General features: G+C 39.9%; 1 protein-coding gene across 1 annotated transcript in view; it reads right to left on the minus strand.

Moving 5' to 3' along the window:
* Positions 1–9875: 9875 nt before the first annotated feature.
* The window catches only part of DYNC1LI2 (dynein cytoplasmic 1 light intermediate chain 2), a gene marked incomplete in the record, with an annotated part of 35614 nt that continues 19481 nt past the window's right edge, over positions 9876–26008 (minus strand). Inside the window, 8 exon segments of the mRNA XM_034788448.1 lie at positions 9876–12906; positions 16765–16881; positions 19501–19618; positions 20163–20204; positions 21380–21439; positions 23594–23705; positions 24633–24768; positions 25368–25461. Coding sequence (XP_034644339.1) covers positions 12803–12906; positions 16765–16881; positions 19501–19618; positions 20163–20204; positions 21380–21439; positions 23594–23705; positions 24633–24768; positions 25368–25461 — 783 coding nt within the window.

The following is a 26008-nucleotide window of genomic DNA, read 5'->3' on the forward strand; positions in this document are numbered from 1 at the left end:
ATGTGGCAAGGACAAAGGCCCCCATCCTGCTCCCACTGAAAATTCTGGCACTGACCTTCAGTAGAAGCAGAACTGAACCATGGATGGGGACCGGTGCAGCAATCCAGTATTAACTTGCGGGGGAAGAGCGCAGCTCACGGCTCTAGCTCAGTCTCAATTTGGCTGCAGAAGCAGCAGACAGAACCCCCAGGATGGGGGCAATGCTGTGTGTCACTTAGTGCTGATCCCTCTGGCCAACTCAGGAGCAGTTTTGATGGACCTTGTAGAGAACTGAGTTTAGTCCTCAGCTAAAGGGCTAGTCAGGCTGACAAGGGTAGGGGAAAGAAAGTACTGTGCGGGACAGCATGTGGAAAAGAAGGATCCTGTGAGGATCCCTGAAAGGCTCAGACATTGTTGAAAAATAAGTACTCTTTTCTCAGACTTTCTGCCTAGCTTACCTTGGAAATGTACTGAACAGCTTTCCAAGGATGTAGAACAACAGACAGCGTTCACCAGTGTCTGACAGGCTCTTTGGCCAGATAGCCTCATCAGAGCTTGCACATGTGACTTGTGCCTGAAAGTTCTGCCAAATATAGGCCTTAAAGGAAAACTGCATCTCATTTGTTCATCCCACCTTTTACAAGTTCACATGGTAAGCAGACCTGATCTCAGTGCATAAATAAGTGAGGGCCTCAGCTGCAAAACACGAATCTGGATTTAGATTTAGAGTCCTTACCCAAACAAATGAAAAGGTCTGAGAGGTTTGGTTCTCTCTATGAAAATGCTATTGGTCAGTTAGAATAATCATTGTTTTACACATTTGTATTTATTTCAATATTTTACAATGCACTCCTGTTAGAGTATAAAGAGAGGCTACCGATTAGGAAAGACAATGGCAAACATCCCCAATGGAGTTGCCATAAAGTCACATACAAAAACTATTCTCAATGGGTCAAAAAGTTCAATAAATGTTCTACTCACAAGACAAAAACATTTCATTTTAGGAATAAATCCCAGGATCTTCAAACAAGTTCATGAATACTACATAGTGCAAGCGCAGATCCCCTAATAGGGCTAGTCAATCCTATTCATCGCCATACTCTATACGCTGTGTCAGCTACAACACCTCTACCTGTATAATTTGTATGGTTGAGCTCCTCACCTCTGCTTCAGCCCCTCTGAGCTGAGTAAAGGGCCAAAGCAGCCTAAAGGGGCCCTAAAATCCCTATATGCAGCTGGGGACAGAGTTCCCCAATGCAGACACTGTGGGAGAAAAGCTGCCCTCCCAGGACTCCCTCACAAGCCCTGGTGTGTGTGGAATATGCTGGGGAGGGGGTTACAGTACCAGTACAGCAGAGATTTCAGGCAGTGCTTTAGCTCAAAGGGCACGCAGGGGATGCTGCTGTAACATAGCCAGTCCCCTAGAGCTGTCTAAATTATGCCAGAGGCCTCTGCAACTCCCAGAACTGCCCAGGGGCAGGAAGGCCCAAGAGTGGCTTTAAGCCACCATAAGCCCTTCACCCTCTGGGCTGCAAGTTCTGTGCTACACCTGTTAAAGCAGGGATGGCCAAACCTTTTGGCCCGAGGGCCACATCTGGGTATGGAAATTGTATGGCGGGCCATGAATGCTCATGAAATTGGGGGTTGGGGTGCAGAAGGGGGCGGGGGCACCAGAAATGATGCGTTCAGGGTGTGGCAGGGGGCTCTGGGCTGGGGATGAGGAGTTTGGGGTGCACCAGGCTGGGACCGAGGGGTTCAGAGGGCAGGAGGGGGATCAGGGCTGGGGCAGGGGGTTGGGGCACAGAAGGAGGTCAGGGGTGCAGGCTCCGGGCGGCGCTGGCCAGGTGGCTCTGCGCACTGTCCCGTCCACAGGCGCTACCCCTGCAGCTCCCATTGGCCGCGGTTCCCGGAAGGACATGCTGCTGCTTCCAGGAGCCGTACAGAGCCATGCCACATGTGGAACGGGGAAAACCTCCAACCCCGCTCCCCAGTGGGAGTTTAAGGGCCGGATTAAAACATCTGACAGGCCTGACGGCCATGGTTTACCCACTCCTGTGTTAAAGGAACAGCAAAGAATCTCACCTATGTGTTTAAGTAATGGCAGAAGATCCAGAGCTTTTGGGGATGCCTTTTTATCCTTTACCAATAACTGTCAAGAAGTTCCAATATCTTTTGAGCATATCTAGCTGCCCCCCCCTTCAAAAAAAAAAAAAAAAAGAAGCACCACAATTAGTTAATTAGATTAGTTTGGGCCTGATTCTGCAAAGATTTATAGATATGCCTCATTTTATACACTGTTAGCAATGGGACTAGTCACAGTGTGTAAATCTTTGCAGGATCAGGGCTTTCTTTTGTATAGAGCTTGGCAAAGGGAAAGAAATCTACTACAAAAGAGTTACATTTGAAAGTGTTTCAATAGAGTCCAATGGGTCTGACATTTCCCCACTGACATTGTCATTCATTATCACCCTGAAAAGGTATAATAAATATTTGAAACAGATAAAGCTCCTTTCATCTCCAAGGTCTGCAAAGCACTTGTAAACTATACACACTGTTTCATAATGCCTCCGCCTCTGGGTGTAGGAGCTGCATTTTATAATGTACTATGAGAATTAATGTATGATTTGATTTCATCCTGTCAGCCATGCTTTTTGAATAGCAGAAAGGAATGACAGACCAGAACCATCCTTATGACCGATTATGGTCACCCTTTTGTTTTAGGATAAGTTATAATGTCTACTATGGTTTCCTATATGTATAACAAATTAGGAACTCTAGTTAAATATACATTTTTGTTTTAATGTTTTAGTAAGTAAGAGACAGGATCTTGTATTGTATCTATGTTAAGGAGATTAGAGGAACGTTGAGGGCCTGAAGCCCCAATGTAAATTGTAGGCTTGATTCACAATGTATTCTGCTGAATATAAAATGCTGTATGTATTCCTTTGAAGGATTCTATAAGAGATTGTTTGTATGAATGAGGAATGCATGCATCAGGAAAAGATAAGGTGTGAAAGCCATCACAAATGTCCAGATGGTCAAGAAGAAGTGAGAGACTTGGAAAGACCCGGAGACAATCAGAAAACATCCATTGTATACATGTTAGCAGCACTGAGAACCTCAGTGCTAACACAGCTGTTACTCTGAGAGGTGAGTCAGGCACCCCTGAAGGTGAGACAACAAATAGGAGATAACGATGGGAAGCCTGACAATAACCATCAAATGATAACACCACTCAAGGACTAATGATTACAGGATGACATTGCAAAATGCATTGACTCAAATGGGAATTTACAACTATAAAGCTGGGGTGTTTTGCCATGGAACTCTGAGTTTAGCCCTGCAGAGCCTCAGAGCATCGGATCGCGACCGACAAGAGCCCAGCTCCACACTGGCCATTAGATTGACTCAAGCTGCAACAGATTGGGAACTATAAACATCACTGGCAGGAGAGAGAGAGAGAGAGAGAGAGAGAGAGAGAGTGTGTGTGTGTGTGTGTGTGTGTGTGTGTGTGTGTGAGAGAGAGAGAGAGAGAGACTGAAAAGCATATGCTAGCTGGTCTATTTTCAATAAATGCTGCCTATTTGCCTTCCTCTATAAAGATCCCGTGTGTTTTGTATGAGCATAACATGGGTTGAAGGCAGCAGACCAGTTAACAGCTACACAACTGCGAAGGGAAAAGAAAGAAATTGAGGCAAAAATTCCTACTTATGAAAAGTGCCATGGACCCTTTGATGGTGCTGGAGAGCAGACAAGACCTTGGGTTAGAATGTTTCCTCTGAGAGAGTCCAACACAAAGTGTGTTGAAAAAATAAGCATATTCGATAGCTTTCTAAAAGCGGGTTGGGACAGGCTGCTATGCTTAGTTTATTTATGACAAACTAAGCCTCATATCAGGGCCTCTTACTTTGAGAAAATACATACCATTGGGCAGAGAAAAAGGGTACAGTTTTCCTTGAACAGTCACATGAAAACACAGGCACAAAGGGCAAGGTCAGAAAGCAATGTGGGTGCAGTCATGCTCTCCATGTGATGTGTAGTATTTTTATAGCGAGAGAATGAACAAAGTGTATAGGATACAGCCAAGCTTTTGGAATAAAAGTGCTTTTGGGGATGGGGGTGGGAGGGGGAGTCAAAGGGAGGAAGCAAAATTATGTAAACTGTTTTATAAACTGTCAAGAGTTTTAAAGGCCCCATAGCAGATTTGAAGGAGGAGGTTCATTTACTACATTCTTTATTTCCATAGACAAAAGGGGCCAGTGAAAATGATTGACTGCAACTGTTTTATAAGAGTTTGGTGTTATGTAACGAATCCAGTTCACTCACTGCTCAGATGGAGAAATGCAAATATTTATTTTTAATGCGGTTGCTGTTAACTTCAACATCATTTTTCTGTCTCAATGTATTTTAGCTACTATTGGTACAAATGACACCTATGATTACTGTAACTGAAACAGACTAGAGAAAAAATATTTCCTTGGTTTTTCTGTGTTTAATTTCTACATTTAACAGCAATTTTTGTACAGTTTGGCTGTTTCCCCGTATAGTAATTTCTTCTGTTTAGGTGCATCTTTCACACAGCAATAGGGGAAAGGGGAACATTTAAACAAATAGGAAAATAATAGCAAAACTGGCTGAGACACTCTGAGCCAGGTGTAGGACGTGAAATCTTGTCAAATTAAAAATGAAAATAAAAGTAGCTTAAAGTTGGCAGCAACTCTTTAAATGTTGGTGTGCTGTATTTGTTTGCCATTCAAATTCAGAAGTGGTTTGAGGAGGGTTGGTAGCCTTTTGCTTCCACCCCCAACAAGCGGCATTTGTGTTGTCACCAAGTGAGCACTCCTGCTGACAATGCGCTGTTCACACTGGCACTTGTCACGGCAAAACTTTTCGGGGTGGGAGTGGGGTTAACACCTCTGAAAGACAAAAGTTTTGTCGTTCAATTGGCAGTGTAGACCCCCTCCCTATCTACTGCCTTCCGGGGTGTGTGGATTACTTACATGGCCAGGAAAATCCCTCCTGTCTGCTTGGCTCTGTTTCTGCATGTGGGCGTAGACAGAGCCTGCTCTCTCACTCCAGCCAACCATCAGAAAGTGGAGTGTTTCCCATGTGTTGTGAGTACATAGCCATCATTTGAAGAAAGTGAATCAGTAATTAGGAACCAGGGCAAATCCTATGTTCCTCAAATGTGTAAATAGCTGGTTGCTTGCTTTGTGTGCCTCCCTCCCTCAGTCACTGTGGTGCTTGCCTCACTCTCTCTGCCTCCATGACCATCTCCATCCTCTCCTTCAGGGATTCCTAGTTTTCCTCTTTTCCTTCTCCATCGTCCTATTAACTCACCCCCTTCTATCACTTCCCCTCACTCCACACAAAAAAGCCTCTGGTTTTGGGGGTGCTATGGATCTAACAAACAGAGTGCCCGTCACCCTGAACCCTTTGCTTGTATGTTTTATCCCTTTCCCAAAGAGTTTACAATCTCATGCCACACTCCTGTGAACATTTATGCAACTACATATCTTTATACTGACATAAAGGCAGTGCAGGCAGGTCGGGAGAAGAACTCCTTCCTCAGCCCAGCCCAGGTGCACCAGAGCGGCCGGGGACAAGAGCCTCCTCTGGCCCGTCCCAGGCCTGCCAGAGCTGCCTGGGACAGGAGCCCCTCCCTTGGCCCAGCCAGGAGGCGCCTCTCACCCGGCCCTGAGCTGCTGCAGCGAGAGAGGGCTGGGGGAGTCCTCTCTCCCCACTACAGCCTGCATCCCACACCCACGGCCCCATCCCAGAGCCTGCACCTTAATCCTGTGCCCCAGCCCAAAGCCCCCTTTGCACTCCATACCCTCATCCGTGGCAACACCTCAGAGCCCTCACCCCTAGCCGGAGCCCTTACCCCCAACTCTCTGCCCCAGCCCTGAGCCCCCTCCCGCACCCCAAATCCCTCATTGCCAGCCCCACCCCAGAGCCCTCACCCCCAGCCAGAGCCCTCATCCTCCTTGCAACCCAACCCTCTGCCTCAGCCCTGAGCCCCCTCCCACACTCCGAATCCCTCGACCCCACCCCCCCATAATTTTGTTATGTGCACCAATATGAAGGTGATGTGTCACTCATCACCTCCATATTGGTGAACATAATTAAATTCATTCTACACATGGACATAAAAAATTAGAGGGAACACTAGTTACCTCCCTGACCATCTTGACTAATAGCCATTGATAAGTTCATGATGGATAGTCTATCTAAGGGAATGTCTACGTTACACAGCTTTTATAGAACCCGAACCACCAAAAAAGAAAATCAATCTTCTTCTGGTGGCATCTGACGCAGATAATGAAAATGAACATGCGTCGGTCCGCACTGCTTTGGATTGTTATCGAGCAGAACCCATCGCCAGCATGGACCTGGAATGGTGGTTGAAGCATGAAGGGACATACGAATCTTTAGCACATCTGGCACGTAAATATCTTGCGTTGCCAACTACAACACTGCCATGAGAACGCCTGTTCTCACTTTCAGCTAACATTGTAAACAAGAAGTGGGCAGCATTGTCTCCTGCAAATGTAAACAAACTTGTATGTCTGAGCGATTGGCTGAATAAGAAGTAGGACAGAGTGGACTTGTAGGCTCTAAAGTTTGATATTGTTTTATTTTTGAATGCAGTTTTTTTGTACATAATTCTACAGTTGTAAGTTCAACTTTCATGATAAAGAGACTGCACTACAGTACTTGTATTAGGTGAATTGAAAAATACTATTTATTTTGTTTTGTACAGTGCAAATACTTGTAATCAAAAATAAATATAAAGTGAGCACCGTACACTTTGTATTCTGTGTTGTAATTGAAATCAGTATATCTGAAAATGTAGAAAACAACCAAAAATATTTAAATGAATGCTATTCTATTATTAACAGTATGATTAATCATGCGATTAATTTTTTTAATCACTTGACAGCCCTAAAATATAGGAACTGAATTATAGCTATGTGTTAAGCTGCGTGTTTGTTTACACCATGTTCTGAGTGCCTCCCCTCTAGATTTCCTTGGGACCCTTCTTCCCTGCTCTCTTTTAGATTGTAAGCAATTTAGGTCAATGGCTATCTGCATTATATTCTTGCATCATATTCAATGCCAGACATATTTCTATGCTTCAAGGTTCTTTAGAATGTCTATTTTTCTACCAAAGTAAATAAAATTACATAAAGATTAATGTAAATCTGATGTTTGCCCCTCACTGTACAATCTGTCAGTTTTTAAGAGTGCATATGCAAGGGTGGATAATAAATCTGGGAAGCTTCACACTTTAGAGATCATTGCTATTTCCCTTCAACACATACTCATTTCTCATATTAAACAGGTTATATTCAAGAATCAGGAGTTACAGCTGCAAAAATAATTAAAACTAAAAGCAAAAGTCAGAGTCAGCCTTATGCACGCAAAGCTAGCAGCTGCTGGGGGTTTCAAGTCCCCTGTATGATCTGCAGAGATCTCCTTCTGCAGTGGGAGGAGGCAGCTCCTCACTGCTTTGATGCTCTTGGCTGTGTTGTAGCCCAAGTTCAATGATGGACTTGAGCAACACTGTCCGATAGCCAGCTCACAGAGCAGCTTCTACTCCTGTACAGCTAATACTGACTGCAGTAACGTTTTACTCGACTGCCAAACCCCACATTGGCTGACGAATACCTTATTTGTTCTAAAAACCTTCATGAAACCTTAATCTGAATGTTATTTTTCAGTCGTCTTTTGGGGTCTGGCAAATTGTTTCTTCATCAATTTGATGGTTATTGAAAACTTTGCCTATTTCCAGCTACATTCTCTAGCAGACAACGTTCTTCCCTGGAGACATTTTTCCTATGATCAGCAAGAAAAAAAAAATCAGTAAGTGAACATGAATAATTAGAGTAAAAGTTGATGATGGAGGAAGTAAAAACACTGACATTTGGCTTTGTCTGGATGAGAATACAGGAGTTAAAACAGACAGTAGTCTGGAACAGTGTTTAGTAGAAGTCACTGCTCCTGTGTATGAACTGAATAGACACACTGGATGTATGGCTTATTACAACAATCTGTAACCTACTTAACCCCTCCCCCCAGCTTTTTTTCTTTTCTTTCCCCCCTCTGACTGGAGGGGGTGTTAACGGACCACTCCCCTTTGAAATGTGTTAACTACTTATGCTAAGCAATCTGCTCCACCTTCTATTAGCTGTGACACTGAGTTCACTTCCCAGACCTAAAGAGCTGTCAAAGCTCTAAAGCTTGTTTCTCTCACCAACAGAAGTTGGTCCAATAAAAGATATTTCCTCACTCACCTTGTCTCTTCAGTGAAGACACTTCTGCCATTTGCCAGGCTGAGCCATTTCTCTTTCAAACTGTGGTTAGCATGGGAAAAACGGCTTCTTTATGCTCAGAGTAGGATCCTGATCAACAGCAGCAAGGTAACAGGCACGATATGGGCATTCTTCCTTTTTCGCCAGTGTTTTCATGCTCCTTTTGAAAACTGGAACTTCAGTGATGCTGCAGCTGGAAATGGAAAACTTTTCTAGTTGCCTATTGTACAAAGTTCTGTGCACAAGAATGCACATATTGGGTAATTCTCTTACTGCTAATAAACAGTTCATGTTCTTTCTAAATTTCACCTTATTGGTTTTGTCCATTTCTTTTCACGGTTTGCTGTGCTACATTCTTTACTGTACATTAATGAACTAAAATTTAAAAAGTGAGACATGCTTAAGTTTATCCTCTATAATCAATATCTCTCATTATTGCTGCACAGGGCTTCAGAAGGACTGAATTCAGCAAAAACTCTATGGTAGAAATCGGTCAATCTTGGCGTGGAAGGCAGTTATTTTAATGAGAAAATGACCAAAGAAATCTTGGATTAATGTTGGACTAACCAGAATTTTGGTGAGTGACAAATAATGGAACAGGTGTCTAAGGTATAAAAGGTATAAAAGCCAGCTTTCTTAGGCTAGGTCTACACTACCCGCCTGAATCGGCGGGTAGAAATCGACCTCTCGTGGATCGATTTATCGCGTCCCGTTGGGACGTGACAATCGATCCCCGAATCGGCGCTCTTACTCCACCAGCGGAGGTGGGAGTAAGCGCCGTCGACAGAAAGCCGCAGAAGTCGATTTTGCCACCGTCCTCACAGCGGGGTAAGTCGGCTGCGATACGTCGAATTCAGCTACGCTATTCACGTAGCTGAATTTGCGTATCTTAAATCGACTCCCCCCTGTAGTGTAGATGTACCGTTAGAGAATACTGAATTCCTGAAGCCTAGGAAATCAAGTAAGAAAGGGTGTGCACTGAAGCCAAAACGAAAAACTTTTAGCAGATTGAAGGAGGGGCAGCTCTCACCAGATCAGCCCAGGAGAGGGAGTTGTGGTGGAGCACTGCTTGCTCAAGACAATGAAAGGAAGGGGAGTTACTGCTTTTAGCGGAGAATGGTGAACTACACTGCCCCTGCAGCTCCTTATTTTAACCCCTAGTAACTTGGGTTCTAGTCCTGCAAACCTAAGGCCAAATCTACACTTGGAACGCTTTGCTAGTATGGCTATAATGGTATACTATACTGGCAAAGCACTCTTAGTGCGGATGCAGCAGGTTATACTGACAAACTGCTTTTGCTTATTCCAGCCCCTCTCCCGCACCCCCCTGACCAAAATAAGCTATACTGGCAAAACCTGCCCAGCTATGTTGGTCAGAGATCACAACATAGCAAAAATGCGTAGTATAGCCATGGCCGTACCCACTAAATTCAGTGCAGTTTTTGCACGAGTAAGATCTACAATGGGACAGTGACGTTTCTCAGCTATGAGTCAATCATGCCTGTTACCTACATGCCTTAAGATTCTGCCCCCTCCAAAAAAGTACTAGAATTTGTCTTGTTTCATAAAAAAGGCACAACATTTTAAGCAGTCTGGATTCGTGTTTATTGAAGCCAGTAACTAAAGACATGTCTTCATTTTTGCCAGCACTAGAAAGCAAGATTCCACATGACTGCATACTGCACCTGGTTAAAGCCATACAACTGGACTAAGGTTTGTGTCTGATACATCTGCAGTCCTAACTGTAAGTTAAAAAACATCAATAAACTTAGTATACAGGACAGTTAACTTTCATTTACAGCATGTATATTGTTAAGTTCATGATGTACAGAGCAGTCACCTTCAACGTAGTTAAATTAAATAAAATATGACAAATTCTGTTCAGTTTAAACAGTTTCTAAAATGCCAATAAAAAAGTGCAAACTTAAAATCAAGCAGCATAACCATAGCATTTTTATGGAGGGCCAATCCTTAACCTCTATACTTGCCTTATCTTCAAGTTGATAAGTTATTTTATTTTCTTAAGTTTAAACAGAACAGTAGATGCAATCACTATAATGCATATAAATAGTCATATAATAGTTTTAACAGTCTACCATACAAGTGTATCCTGCAAATAAAATTAATTTTATTTTAAAATGTAAAGGCTGTTTGCAGTTTGGCCTTTGGTTCCAATGCTTGAAAACACCAGAAAAACAACTGTGCAGCTCTCCAAAGTTTCTAGACTTTGGCAAACAGTGGACACTAAATTACTTACAACTTTCTTCCAATAAACTAGGAGCATTGACTTGCAATGAAGAACTGGAAATCAAACTTCTGTTTTGTCAGAAGCATCTCTTTATACAAGTGACAAATTGTATAATACGTTACTGGCTTTTGCTCAGTTTTAGGAGATCTAACAAATTATACTTAAATTGTAACTTTTAGCCATATTGATACAGAAAGTGCTTATCAGTTCAAATGACAAAACATTAATACAAATATGCAGTTTTGCACAGGTTTCATTACAACTGTATACCATCAGAAATGCATGCTTTTTCAATTTACGTGTCTTGCTTTTGATGTTTTATTCCCTAATCTCAATATCACAGAATTACATACTGTCCTTTTCTTCTGGTGTGGTAACAGGATTTTTTTTTAACTTCATCTTGTCACTGGCACCTGTTACACCAGGCAGAACAACCACACCACCTATCTGCTGTCCACAGCCTCTCAGTTTTCAACCATTTAGACAAATGTGTAACTCAAGGTCGTAACATTAAAAAAAGTAAAAAAATGGAAAAAATATAATATATTTTCAAGAATAAAACTGGCACAAGTAACATGCTTTTATGTTAATGTTTGTCAAAGAGGCAAGTAAATACTCTTAGCTTTCTAGATAATGTTTAGACAGACATACAAAACAGGAAAAAGCCAGCCTCTTGATTTAACATAGGATTTGAAGTTATGTCCAGGACTGTGTTAATGGTCAATCTAATTCTGTATATTTAAGTAATGATATATATTAGGGAAGCTATATCCAGACATCAGATTTAGTACAACAAACAAGTTCATATCAATAAAAAGTAAACTCTGTATAATTCAAATTGTGGTTTTTTCCCCCTTCAAAGCACAGAATATGCTTGATACAGTTCATTTATGGTAGTGTTTATGTGTAAAACAAATATACCGTGATAAAATCAAAGTGCCATTTCAGTAACTGAAGAAGTGTTTTACGGAACATTGGTTTGACGTGACCAAGGACACTACTCCATATAGCAACAGGGGACAACTGCAACTTTCCATATGAAAATGCTACATTTAGGGAAAAATACAAACTGAACAGTCACTGGTTCTATATTCTTCAGTGTACATATTCATACTCTTCAATTTGTTAGAATTGGAGAGTCTGCTGCAGATTGCAGCCTACATGGCTGGAACAAGAACCTTGAAAGTCTATAAAACTTCCATAGGTATAAGGCAGGAATCAGTCTGAGCTTGGTAGCCATTGTTTAATTACAAACAAGAAGTATTTGAGTATTCTGTAGCACATTTCATTATGGGAAAATGATATGTCACCCATCACTCTTAGGTTAGCCTCTTGGCATTTAAAAAAACAAGGCAGGAGCAATCAGAAAACAGGATTTGAAATTAAATACAATTGTTAAAACTACTGATTTTAAAATAAAACCAAACAGTGACTGTTTGTACTACAGTGCACAATAAGTTCAAGCACCTTCTAAAGACATCACACTTTGTGCCAGGCACTTGGATCTAAGCAAGTTGTAGTTTCTCCCTGTGTTAGCTATACCAAAAAGGTCATCCCCCATTTTATACACCTTTTGTTAAAGTAAAGACGCAATTTATAACAAGCATAATTCCCATGATGCTTAGTGTTTGGCTTGGAAATTCTCTAATTTTAAGAAGTCTTTTTAAACAGTGATTATTTGCCCTATGTTGACCACAGGATTTAGTAACTGTGTTCCCTCTCCAGTCCAGTCAGCATTCTTTATTCCTACTGAGCCAAATCTCGCGTCCCCCTACTAGTGCTGCATTTCCTACCTGGATTTCTCTCTCCTCCATCTAATTACTGCTGTGCTGTATCACCACCTTTCCAAGTACACCAATGTGTTTGCTAACATACAAATGGCCAATTCCAGTAACTCTGAAAAGGGATTTCATGTCTTTCTTGCTTTGTGTGCAGTCAGTAGTAGTATTGCAAAAGGTATTCTGCATTTTGCTTCTCTGTGCTCTTCATAACAAGAAATTCAGCTGCTGATGTACCTGCTTATCTCCAAAATCAAGAGAATTGCCCTATATAAACTCTAAATGGTTATCTTATACAGAGGGATTTTATACGCAAACTTCCTGAATGTGCACTTTATACTGGGACAAGCCAATGAAGTTTTAAGTTCATTTCCCCTGCCCCAAGAAAACTTATAGCATCTGCCATAGCAGAAAAATCCTGGTCTTATCAAATCAATATACATAGTTATTTGGTCATTTACATATACATTTTTTAAGCGCTATCAAGCTTCATTCTCTGTTGGAGAGTTTGCTGTTACCATGGAATCGGGCTTGCGAGTCATTCTATCCAGTTCTTCTTGAACATTTGTCAAAACAGTCTTTTGCCCTAAAGAGAAAGGACAAATAGTAAGTAATACAGTTGAAATGCATTGTTTGAAATATCAACAGCACAAATATTTATAATTATTGTTTCTGTTGGTATTTTATTTAACTTCTCATTATTTCATCCATCTTCATAGGGCCTGATCCAATTATCAATTGATGAGTATAGAAAGACTCCTAATAACTTCACTGAGAAATAGATTAGGCCTTAAAATAAAAGTGAGATTGCTGTATAATTCAGCTTTTAAATATGCATGATGATGTACATTGTTATGACAACTGAAATTTTAACAGCAATCATGTTAAGATGTTTCCTTCAAAAAACTAATAAGTAAACAATTCTTCCATCATTAGGATGATCATAGTATGTCTGTCATATCGAAGAGTATTTTATATGGAAATCTTTAAGTATTTAATAAGTTGCACAAGAAAAAAACATGATATATGTGGCACTTGCTACAAAGTGTTGTTACTTTGGTTTTAATCACACTCATTGTTTCCTTCATTATTAACTGTATTGATCTCTCTCAGGAATCAAAAGTTTAATTCATATTGTGAAATTTGTGCCCTTCAAAGAAAAATGGGAAAAATGCAGATTCTTTAATACCACATGAAGTGTTAGAATTTAAATGTGTTGCATTCATTAATTAAAATCAACAGATACTTCAGAGTAGGTGTGCAAATGGGAGATTTTACCCTTCTGATTTTTATACATTAGGATTAGTATTCAGTTCAGTTATAGACCGATAACTAGCAATTTGTAGTTAGTTTTGTTTTCTTCTCTTTATGCTTAATATATGAATTTATATTCATTTGTTAGCCTGTTTGTATCCTGGTTTATCACTGTCTGAAAATGGACTTGTATATGATATATAATATTTTTTCAAGTTAAACTACGCAAATGCTAAGGTATAAATGCAAGGTTTTGAGACAGGCACTCAAAATAAAAAATAGATTAATTATATAAATAACTGTACAGCTTCCTCCAATAGTCTTTTTCATAGCCAAAGAATTTAACAAGCATCTGTTTCCCAGCTCAGAGATGTGTGTGAAATATTCGGTGATTTTTTTCCCAGGGTACATGCTGAAAACATTAAGTGGCAAGGTATGACTGCTCAGAGATTTAAGCGCTTTTTCCAAAGGCATGACCAAGTTAAAAACAGCTATCTTTAATTTTTGCAAAGGGCTAAAATACAAACTCAAGTTGCAGAGTAGCACCGTGTTAGTCTGTATCCACAAAAAGAACAGGAGTACTTGTGGCACCTTAGAGACTAACAAATTTATTTGAGCATAAGCTTTCGTGGGCTACAGCCCACTTCTTCGAAGATGGATTTCCACTCCATACGGCTAAATGCAGTGCCTTGCATAATGACAGGTTTCAGAGTAGCATCCGAAGAAGTGGGCTGTAGCCCACGAAAACTTATGCTCAAATAAATTTGTTAAATTCAAGTTGAAATCCCTTAGCAATATTCATATCAGCAGTACGAGTACTGAAGCATCTGTTCGAACAGTACCTATTTTCAAATACACACAAATATTAATACAAAGCCCATTTTTCTTGCATCTTATTAACACCTTTGAGTTAAAAAGCCACAAAGAAACCCTGCTCACAAAACAGAACTAGGCCTACGTTTGAAGACATCAAAAAGTAAATAAGATGTGCCAGGAGCTGGCTGCAAAGACTGTATGAGCAGCATCTGCCGAAGTGAGCAATTTCTTTCAAACATGAGCTGAAAAAAGTTTTGGAAAATAATACAACTCAAAACCATCCTGACGGACTGACATCTGTGGCATTTTTCTCAACCCAAGACATAACCCTATAATTCCTCCCACTAAAGGTAACACTGACGGATCTCTTCAAACAATACATTGAGAATAAGTTTACTACTGAAACAGATGTACTGAAGAAAGTGAGAGTTCCGACATTTTACACTGTTTGCTACTTTGATTAAAATAAGTGAAATACTCTAAACAAATCTGACTGCTGTGATGTAAAGTAGTTCAACAACACTGTCTGGAGAAAACCTTTGTCTATATTTTAGCAACTAGTGATTTTGGGTACCCAACTTGAGGCACTATAAAGTGTCTTGACTTTCAGAAAGTACTGAGAATCCCTCTTCTGAAAATTAGGCCCTTCTAAGGGGTTTTCAGGTTGGGCACCTGAAAATCACTACACCAAGACTACTTTAGCATGTTTATTAGGGTAGAATAGGGTGCCATAGAACACCACACTTTCTAATCCGAACAACAGTCATTGTCATTTCAAGATATGCTCCTCAAGGACCATTTATTGAGCTTTCCTTGAATTTTTTTCTCTGTATCCTGAACTTCACTGCCTCACAAACCAATGTTAATCTCTTACCTTAGCTGAAAGTTTAATTTTGTGCTGCTTGAATAGAATCAAGAGCACATACTGTCAGACAGGAGGTAAGATTTTTCTTGTGATGGAAAGTCCATTGTGTCATTTTCAAAAAGCTATTTATTTTAGGTTTAACACCCACTTCTGCTACATAATGTACTAACATACATTTTACTTTTACACTATCCACCCATATCTCATATATAACTGTTGACAATGTTTATTTTATAGCTAGTGCCTAATAATGCCCTCTGGATCGAGTTTTCAAGAAGTTTCCATTTTACTGTTTTATTTTTTTCCATATAAACCTTTACAAAGTATACATCATTTGAATTGAATTTTTTTATGCTCAATCTCTGCCTGAAGGTTTTTTGTTTTAATTTTTGAGCAAAATCCTCAACTATTTGAGCTATGAGAAGATGGAAAATAATATGCTAGGGGGGGAGGGGGCGGGAAGAGACGACTTTTGAATTTTTAAGTTATACCTGCAAAAAAAATTACATGCCCCTACTCCATGATAAATATTCTATTCTAGTTCCTTTATTACAGCTATCATATTGGTATCTGAGTGACAAAAAACAAAAAACGAAAGTTTAAAGTTTGGGCTTAGTCAGCCCTTTTAGGATTTAAACCTGTGGTAATACTAAGTGACTTGAGAAATTTGAAAAAAATAAACAGGAGCCATATATTTATCCACTGCATTATGAATAGGTTTTCAAAGTACATAGAAGCATGAATTCAATGGAAAAAGAAGAGAGGAAGCCAGTATCAAAGTTGAAAGGAGACATGGTTACAGCAGCAGTAAAGGAAGGTAATCTTGGGGGCTGCCTTTTGGGTGGAATTATTATGCAACTATGTATATTAGAAAACTGAATTCATTCATTTTTATGATGTAGGTGCCAAAAATCCTGAAGGTTTAACTTTTGTGTTCCTTCAACCTACTGTAACTGTTCATTAGAGCCACAATTACATATATATGATTGAGTCTTTGATCAAAGCTGACAATTGCTTTTGATGATACTTTAAACAAACACTTATTACTGCAGTTTTAAGACATTCCTTCATATTAGTTGCTACGTACTAATTTAAACTTGAATGCCAGAGAGATTTTAGGGATTTGATTGGAAACAGCAGGCTAAAACAAATAAGCTAAATTTCTTCCTCTCAGGTAAGTAGTAGCGAAGTGCCACATAGATAGAATTCAGAAATAAAGTTTAAATTACAAGGTAGATTAATACTTTCCGAATACTTTACTCAAGGCTCAGTGCAGTTTATTTCCCAGCAGTGCAACTTCATTAAAAGAGTCAAGCTATAGAAAGTTTAATAGCAACCCCAAAGTCTGCAAAACTGTAAGAAGAGACTTTTTATCCTGGCTCCATATCATATTCCTCAAGTTCTGTTATTTGACTGATCAGCTTAAATGATAAGCACGTTGATTTAAATGTGGTCCAAGTAAAACATTAAAAATATGCAAAACATCCTGCAACAACAAATTTTCAATACCTGATTTTTTGGCTGTGGTCTGCACTCCTCCAGCTCCAGGACTCCCAGGAGGGCCAGTCTTTTTACTCAACAGACTGTTAAAGAAGCTAGCCAACACACCTTCACTTGCAGCATTGTCTAATTAAAAAACAAATAATCAATAATAACTTATTACTTTTTGGAAATCATAAATTCTAAAACGTATGTATACCTACATTTCTCTAAGTGTTAGGGAAAAAAATATGTTACACACACACTAGCCAAAAGAGAAAAATCTCAAGTATGGGACAGACTGTCTCACTTATCCAGCCCCTATTTGCTGCTAGTTCCTCCTTTACCGCCCTCCACACATATTTCCACTCTGGCACAGGAGGCATGTAGGGACAGCGCTGTAGCACAGATTGCCAAGGAGGATTCTGGGATGCACGAGCTCCTGAAGTAGCCCAGAATCCCAAGATGTAAGGGTGCCTTAAGGCACCTTGTTTCTCCCTGACTGTGCCCTCTGTGCTGAGCCTCTTAAAGGTGCAGCAAAGAATTTCAACCTAAATCTATGCGCTTCAGCTTTTCCTTGTCTAGATGGGAAATGGAAGTCTCATGGACTAGATGGTGTCTATACACCAGGTTTATCTAAAGATTTTTTAGCAAATTAATTGCCCTAGTATTTCAGCTGCTGTTTTTCAGCCTCATTCTAAAACAGGAGTGGAATTTCTGTGGAGAGTTTTCAGTAAGTTTTGAATGCAAAGCTGTATATATTGCAGATGTGCCTTGAAATCTTCAGCTAGCTAGTGTCAAATTAATATTAATGCTATAAATGGAGTGTTGAAAATTAAGACTGAACTGCTCAGTTTTCATTCACCCCCCCCCCCCACATATATTTGGATTTAAATAGGCAAACAAACAAGCTCACCAATGTTACTAGGCTCTTGAGTATTCAAAGTAGCAAAAAGCACTACTGTTACAACAGTAAGTAAAAATTGCAAGTCAGATATCTAGACCAAAAATATAACTAATAAAGGCTAATATAGCCAGAGTTATATGAAATCAACTTCCCCCATGTAGTATGCAGGACAAAAAATATGAAGATATAGTGTGAACATGTAAGCCTAATAATATGTGTTAAGCATGTTAAAGCTACACTATCACCAGGGTTTCACTCAATCAGCCTAACACATCTTGACAGCTCCACAGCCTTGTCTTCACTAGGCTTTTACAATGCATTAGCCAATATGTGCCAACACCGCTCCTTTATATCCTAGTCTAGACAAAGCCTAAACCAGCTTTAATTCATACCTTTTATTTCAGTGCAAGTGAGTGCATGGACACTTGTTTTGTAATAAACGTGCCCTATTTTAATTATGCTTAAGTTGGTAAAAATTGACAAATTAAATCAAAATAGGACATATCCCAAAATAAGAGTGTCTACACACAGATCTGCACTGAAACTACAACATGTTTGAATGAAAACCAATTTAATTGTAATGGTGAACATTTGTGTTTAGACAAAGCTTTAGTTTGTTATGAATTCACCTTCTGCATTTGAAAGCTTCTCCGTGTACTTTGGCCAAATCCTACAAATCTTGCATACAAACTTTTATCCTGGCTACTCTTTTCATTTTTTAGTTATAACATTTAATTGAGAGTCCTTAAAGCTCAAACAAATTTAAATAAGTAGTAGCTTCAATGTTTCTCTGATCTGTTTTATTTATTAAATGTTTAGGAAGCGTTTCCCTTATCTCTTCAGTATGCTCTGCCCTACATAACCTGGGCTTTGCTTCTCTGAGTTAACTGCTATTCTCAGTTTGGCTACATGCTTTCAGGACTTGGATGCAACAAGATATTGTGTGGGGACAACTCTGCTTCCTCCTTCACCTGTTGTGGTTCCTGGCAGAAAAGCTTCCTGAGTACATTTAAGACCTAAAGGGGTTGAATACACATGGCTCAACATATAGCTACTCTGAATGAGAATCCAGGAACCAGACATATAGCAGTGGGTGTGACATGGCAGTAGATCAATACGCTATTCTGACAAGAGCAGTCTACATGGTCAAGTGTATGAGAATGGCATTGAGGAATGCCCCCTTCCCTACCCCCCCTCAATGCACGTGTGGGAGAGAGAGGGAGAGGAGTCAGCCCTGGGGACCCCAGTGGGGTAGGAAAAATGGAGCTCCGTCCTTCTAGGAATATTTTTAAGTACTAAACTCTGCAGCTCTATCAAAACTAGGGTCTAGTACAGGAGTGGGTGGGTGGAGTTCTGTGGCATGAGATGTCCAAGAGGTCAAACTAAATGATCATGATGGTCCCTTTTGGCTTTAATGTCTATGAGAATCCGGGAAAAGAGAAGGTAAATTCTGGGTCCCAGAAGGAACAGCTTAGACAGAAAGCATGAAACCAGATGTAGGATCAAATGGCGCGGGGGGGGGGGGGGGGGGGGGGAGAGAAGGGGGGAGGGTTAGAGGACGACAAACCAGTTGGCTGAAACAGGCATGTTACACTGTTTTAGGTACCTGTTAAACACTAATGTATTTGAACTTTGACCAGCTAGACAACAGTGCAGTGCTACTTGAAGCAATGAGCGTCTCAGAAGACAATTTGGAATTCAAAGGATTTGACATCTTTGTGTGAGTTGCACGAAGCATAAAGTATCACTGAGTCAATCTGAAAACCAATGCACACAGGTTTATCAGGAAATAACACATTTTTCCCTTTTTAAAGGGAAACAAAAAATGCCTGGTAAAATACCAAAGTTGTAATGCATACTTTTAATATTTGGATCTGGTTTCTTAACTGATGTTATTGGTGAGGCACTGGGTACGTTGACAGGACCAGCTCTGCCTTGGGTTCTTGGGGATCCTGCAGGTCCTCTTGCAGGAGATTCCTTAGATAAAAACAGTCCAAATCCAAGTAAGTGAATTAACAGATTAATTTATAACCGTCTATAAATACTGCACTACATACGAAGCTCCTACTTTAACCTTTTTTGATATTGTGATGTATATACACTTTTACCCTGAAAAATTATCAACTACAAGAGCCAATCTTGGGAGAATGCCTCTGCATGAATATACACGACAATTACCACAGCACATTCTAAATTCAACTCATCCCCAATTTCCAGATTATTTAATGCCATGTTTCCACAATTATTTGTTAAAACCATTCTGTTACATGACATCTGAATACCTATCGACACTTCACGATTTCCGTGGCACTGGAAGATTTTTTTATTATGTCATGATTGCATTTATGAACTGCACGCTATGCCCCACACAGATTAGAACCATGCACTATGAAGGAGGGCTCATTTTTGGTTGTTCAGAGAAGGCGCTCTAGTCTGTACCTTGTTTACAGACCATTGAATAGCTTCCTAGTCTAGGAAAAGCCACCCCCCGTTTCTTGCGAGGCTACTAGTGTATACTTACTGATGCTCTTGTAGGCGTGGCTGGCTGCTTGGCAAGTAAAGACTGCAAAGACAGAACAGTGATTTGTAAATATACCTCAGCAAAACTACACACTTTTCAAAATAAAAGCAGGGAAGCAGACTTTGGTTAAATTAACATATGGTCATTCTGTAACATTTAGATACATTTCCAAATTTTACCAATAGAGGGCACTACAATTAAAAGACCTAAGTACTGTGTGTTCAATACACAAGAGCTTCCGTATACACTTTCACTAAAGCATCTCAATCCTAACCTATAACATTCCTTAGAGCTCAATTTAGAGCTTCTCAAGCACGTCCACTCAAATGCATACAACTGTAAGGCACTGGTATGTTCTCATTTCTTTACTGTATATATTTATTACTTAATACACAGCATGTCTGGAGGCTGGCTTTATTCACGCCTAACACCTTGAAAGCTCATGCCAAAGTGTCTGCTTGTATATTAAAGCCTCTGATGAATGAGACATTTTAATTGGGAGGTTGGCTACTGCATTATTATTGATGTACAAAACAATTTCACCTCATTTTTAGGGTTTACATATCTGTGTAGCAAATTTCAAACATTCTGCTATTACTTCTGCTACTATGTTAATACCATTTATTTTTCTTCTCCGCTGTATAAATTAGTATTCATTTGTACCTGTCTGGTATTTTCCCATCAAATGGGAAAATATGCTAATGTAATTCCAGCATGCCACACCCATTCACAGCCAAGCTTCTTAAAGTACACCTAATATTTTCAGTTATGGCAAACATCCAAAAAGGCCATAGGATTCCATTTTAGAAGACACAGGCACACATTTTCCAACTTGATTGCCCAAAATTAGGCCACCATATCATTCTTCAGCACCAAAAAGTGGCCTTATTTTTCAAGCGTGCGGCGTATCCCCAGCTCCTCCTGGCTTCTCAAAGGCACTCACCCTCAACTAACAGGTATTCCACGTTTGAAAACGGTGGCCAGACTTTCTATTCATATGCAGGGAAGTAAAATAAAAATGGACATTTCTTAAGCACTCAAAGTTTTATGATTTCATTTTAATCTGCAAAACAGAATAATGGATACCCATTCAAAAATGAAATACTAAATACAATGTACCTTGCCCTAAACTTCATATAACGCTGAAAAGTTCAAAGTGAAGCATTGTTTATTTAAGTAATCTTTCAATTCAAACAGTTTCATTTTCACATTCTTACCTGCTGCTTCATAAGAAACACTTGCTCATCTTCTGCTGCCAACTCTTTCTCATGGACTAACTGTTGAACAATGCATTTCTCTTTAGAAACAAAGTAGTCACCCAAACTATTACAATTACAGCAGCATATAAAAAGTAAAGCCTAACTTCAACTTCTTACATCCATTCTATGACTTGTGGCTTATTTCAGGTGCAGAATTACTACTAACTGGGCAGTAAGTTTGCTATGTCCTTCTGTCTGGCTTTCAAAAGGAGAGACACTTTTGCAGCAGTTACCCTTAAGGAAAGGCAGGACCAAGATTATAGCATTTTTTTAATAGTTAACAAGTGTAAAATAACAGTGACAGGATTTAATATTGATCCCATGTAAACTTCAAGAACAAACATGTATATGCATCCCTAATCCATGCTTTTGCTGGTTAAATAGGCACAGCTGTAAAAATATTTTAAGTGGTTTTGTCCTTTCAAGAAAGGAGAGTATAGAACTAGCTCAGTGCTGTATTTACATGCAAATATTTGATCTTCCATCAAATACCATCAGCTTTTTAATATCTGAAGCAAACTATTTCATGTATATACCTAAACAATGTAGCCAATTAGCGGCTTCACTGCTGAGCATCCACACCAGCACCTATGGTGCAGATGCATTTCACTAGAGTCCTGATGGGCAGTTGAACCCATCAGAACTGAACAGTCACTTGCCAAGTACATTAAACCACAATAAAGACATGCTGCTTTTATGTTTTTAATAGATAGCTCTACCACTTTAAGCAGCAATGAAACTACTTCTAGTAAAAGCTTTGGGTTCAGAATGACTGGCCTGGCATAGTTGCAAAACAATATTTTCTGAGGACAATCGCCTGGATAATATGAGGAACTGGCAGTGGGCTGTATACATATTTGATAAATAATATTCATATTAAAATTTACTAAAACCAGCAAAGGTTTGATGTTCAAAGAAGATGGTTGCCTGAACTTTGGAGGGCTGCCTTTCCCATCACTCCAACAACAGAGCAATAGATGCCCCCACCTAAAAAAAGAGTTGCCAGTGGTGTGCTATATCTTTAAGGGAGAACAATAGGCCCATTCCCCTCTCCTCCTTCCTTCCCGCAAGTGTCTTCAAATGTCCCCCTTTTCTTTCATTTAAGGGTTTTACATGTTACTTACCCTACTCCAGCCCCATTAGAAAAGAATGCATTCTTCCTCTATCTGTAATAAGTTACCTGACCATGGTCCAGACAATTAGTAGTCTACAGAATATTTATTTGTACTCCTAGATTGTGCTCCACATCTACTCTACAAATAAAATTTTGTAGTACAGAATATATTTTGGTGATAATTTAAAACAAGTACGAGAATAAATAGGGGCCCTTCTGTAGGACTCAAATTACGGACTCAATGTGATTTTTGCATGTGTATATCATCTGAAGTTAGAATTTTAGGTAAAATTAATATTTTGGGGGCTGCGATTAATGTTAGTGTTAAAAAGTGTTGAAAAGTAACATTCTGACACTAATGAAAAATACCTATACCATCTCCCACATGACCCCACCCCTAACCCATTATCTCCTCACATGATCCCTCTCCGTGTAACCCCTACCTGCTCCTAGCCCGGGAGCCCCCCCACTCTCCCCATCCCATCCCTTCCCACCTTACCTGGGACGGGCCAGGGGAGGATGTCTCTGGCCTGGCCGCAGATCTGCTCTGGCAGGCTGGGCTGGGTGGCTGCAGCCTGCCAGCCCCAAAGCTGCAGCTGCTTCGGAGGCTGGGGAGAGAGCAGCGTGGCCAGAAGAGGAGAGACTCTGGCCCTGCCTCTCCTTGCCCGCTCTGTTGGGGGGGGGGGGGGGAAGGGAGGGAGGGAGGGGACTATATCCCACCTCTCCCTCTCTATACCCGTTCATAAGCCAACCCCCTACTCTGATGCTTCCCTTTTATACTAAAAAAATTTGGCTTATGAACAAGTATATACGGTATTTTTTTTGAGTTAATCGCGTGAGTTAACTGCGATTAATCGACAGCTCTATTAAGAGCCTCTGCCCTATACCACTGGAGAATGTATGCACCTACTTCAAAAGTGGTTTAACATTTAAAAGAAAAGCATATTACTTTACAAGCTGAAGTTCTATATTATTAATAGTCAATATCAACCATTCAATTATAGTGAAGTGATTTGTAGTTTCTTTACACTGAACTTCAAAAATTAACTCTTTTGTACCTTTCTTACTGGAGGTTTTACAATGAAGTCTTCATATGCATCTTCTGGTTTCACCGTTGTGAAGTTTTCATGTAAAATAGCAATTTTCTTTTCATTGTCCCAACCAGCAGGTCTATAGGGGAAAAAAAGTTTTAGGGCAAGGTTTGATTTTTTTGACTCAAAAGATTGTTTGCACAGCACATGCACATTTAAGTAAGTAATCGTATTACCATACTACTGTACTTCCTCTGTAACAGTTTTATCATGTCATTAAGAGGTCATGGCACAGTCCTCACTCTGAAAACAGGCTATGCTTACCAAGATGTTGAGATGGCATTATCATTCTGGGTAAATAGACCTATAGCCACTATGCGTTTTTAAGCTAATGTGGAACACAAGAATGTCAGATTATAATAAACCTAGGCACTGAACACTAAAACAATGCAAGTACAATTTTTTTTTTTCTTAAAACCCAGAAAGTGCCTGCTGGAGAACCAGTCTAAATGATGTTTCCAACTTCCTTCCAGCATGCTGAATGTGACTATTAGATATCAGATTCTTTACAAATTTACTTCATTCCAATAAGTTATAGTATGAAATGCTCCTACAATTAAACAACCCTTTCAATTAATTATCTTTAGCCCTGTTTACGTATGGAAAGTACATTTAAGTAAATGATGCAAATTATTCCTTTTTTGTGAAATATGATTTTGGAAGGCAGACTTCTACCCAGATATGGAAGTATTTCACAGAATGAGACAATTATAGGGGGGGGGGGGGGGGTGCGAGAGAGAGAGCGTAAGCGCTATTATGGAGCTAATGATGAATTGTTTATGTGGAAAGAATTTTTCATTCTACTTTAACTAATTTAAATTCCACACATTAGAACAGAATATTTCACATCCAAGTGGCGATTTTATTTTCTGTTGAAGAAATAAATGCACTAAAGCTTGGGGTGTACAAGTTTCACTTGTGTTCATAAGGAAATACAACATTTCAGTGATAAGGGCATCAGACAGAAACAAAAAGTTTGAAAAATATATTTCTTACATCAACTTACATAAAGACTGCATCCTTTTCTACCACTAAGGCAGGTGTGGTAAAGTGAAAACCATATGTTTTATGTACAATGTACTTATACAGCAAGTCAAGGTTCTTTTCTTCCTTAACTGATGTATAAATCAAGGCAGCTCCATCTAATTACTTCATTTAAGGAAAACTATAAATTACAGTACTTAAACATTAAATTAAACTGAAATAATATTTGAAGTTTTCTATTGAATAATAGCCAAAATTTTCAGAGTAGGATGCTTAAAGTTAGGCAATTTTTAGAGGTCAATGGAAATTATAGGTGTTCAGCACCTTTCGGAGGGAGGGAAAAAGAGGATGAGAATCATGTCACTTAGGAAACAGATTCAGCTTTTAAAATGTTGACCAATATAGACACCAGAAAGCTGTTTTAAAAAAGTCACAGGGTGCAAGTTTAGTATGGAAATCCACGTTCTGGGAGAAAGAGTAATGTGGTGCATCTCAAAACTGAAGTCCCTTGCCAAGGAATGTAACAGACCCTAGATCAAATGTATGGCTTCAGATAAAAAAAAAAAAACTTGACAAACCTCTTTATATTTTCATAACTACACTCCAAATACTATACATTAAGTTAGTAAATACCAGAAGTTATTTTGATATGCAGTTTCTCCTCAGGTTATTTTATTTCCCTCACACACTATAATAAAATACATTTCCTATCTTCCAGATTTTATTCTGCCACTATCCTCAGATTAGGAAAGGATACACTGTAAGCAGAATCTACGAATGTGTGACTGAATGAAGTCAAAGTGTTCTTCTCTGTAGTCATGTTCCTTCTCTAGTACACTCACTGCATCACACTGGAAAAAAAAAAAAAAGCAAAGCCACTTAACACTTCCTTGCATATAACCTGCATTTTCTTCAAGCTTTTAGATATACAGTAGAATCTCAGAGTTACGAACACCTTGGGAATGGAGGCTGTTCGTAACTCTTATCTTCAGCTTATCTGAACAAAACGTTATGGTTGTTCTTTCAAAAGTTTACAACTGAACATTAACTTAACATAGGGTTACCATATTTTAAAAAAATAAAAGGACACTCCACGGGGCCCTGGCCCCGCCCCTTTCCCACCCCCGGCCCCGCCCCAACTCTGCCCATTCCCCACCCCTTCCCCAAAGTCCCGTCCTAACTCCGCCCCCTCCCCTGAGCACCCCGCATTCCCCCTCCTTCCCCCCAGCCATGCGAAAAGGGCTGCCCGAGCACTACCGGCTTCACGGTTTGCCGGACAGCCCCCAGACCCTGCACCCCCGGCCGGCGCTTCCCCAGCACAGCTAGAGCCCGGGAGGGGAAGCACCCAGCCGGGGGTGCAGGGTCTGGAGGCTGCCCGGCAAACCGTGAAGCCGGTAG

Source organism: Trachemys scripta, chromosome 13 (genome assembly GCF_013100865.1).
Source record: "Trachemys scripta elegans isolate TJP31775 chromosome 13, CAS_Tse_1.0, whole genome shotgun sequence".
Taxonomy (NCBI): domain Eukaryota; kingdom Metazoa; phylum Chordata; order Testudines; family Emydidae; genus Trachemys; species Trachemys scripta.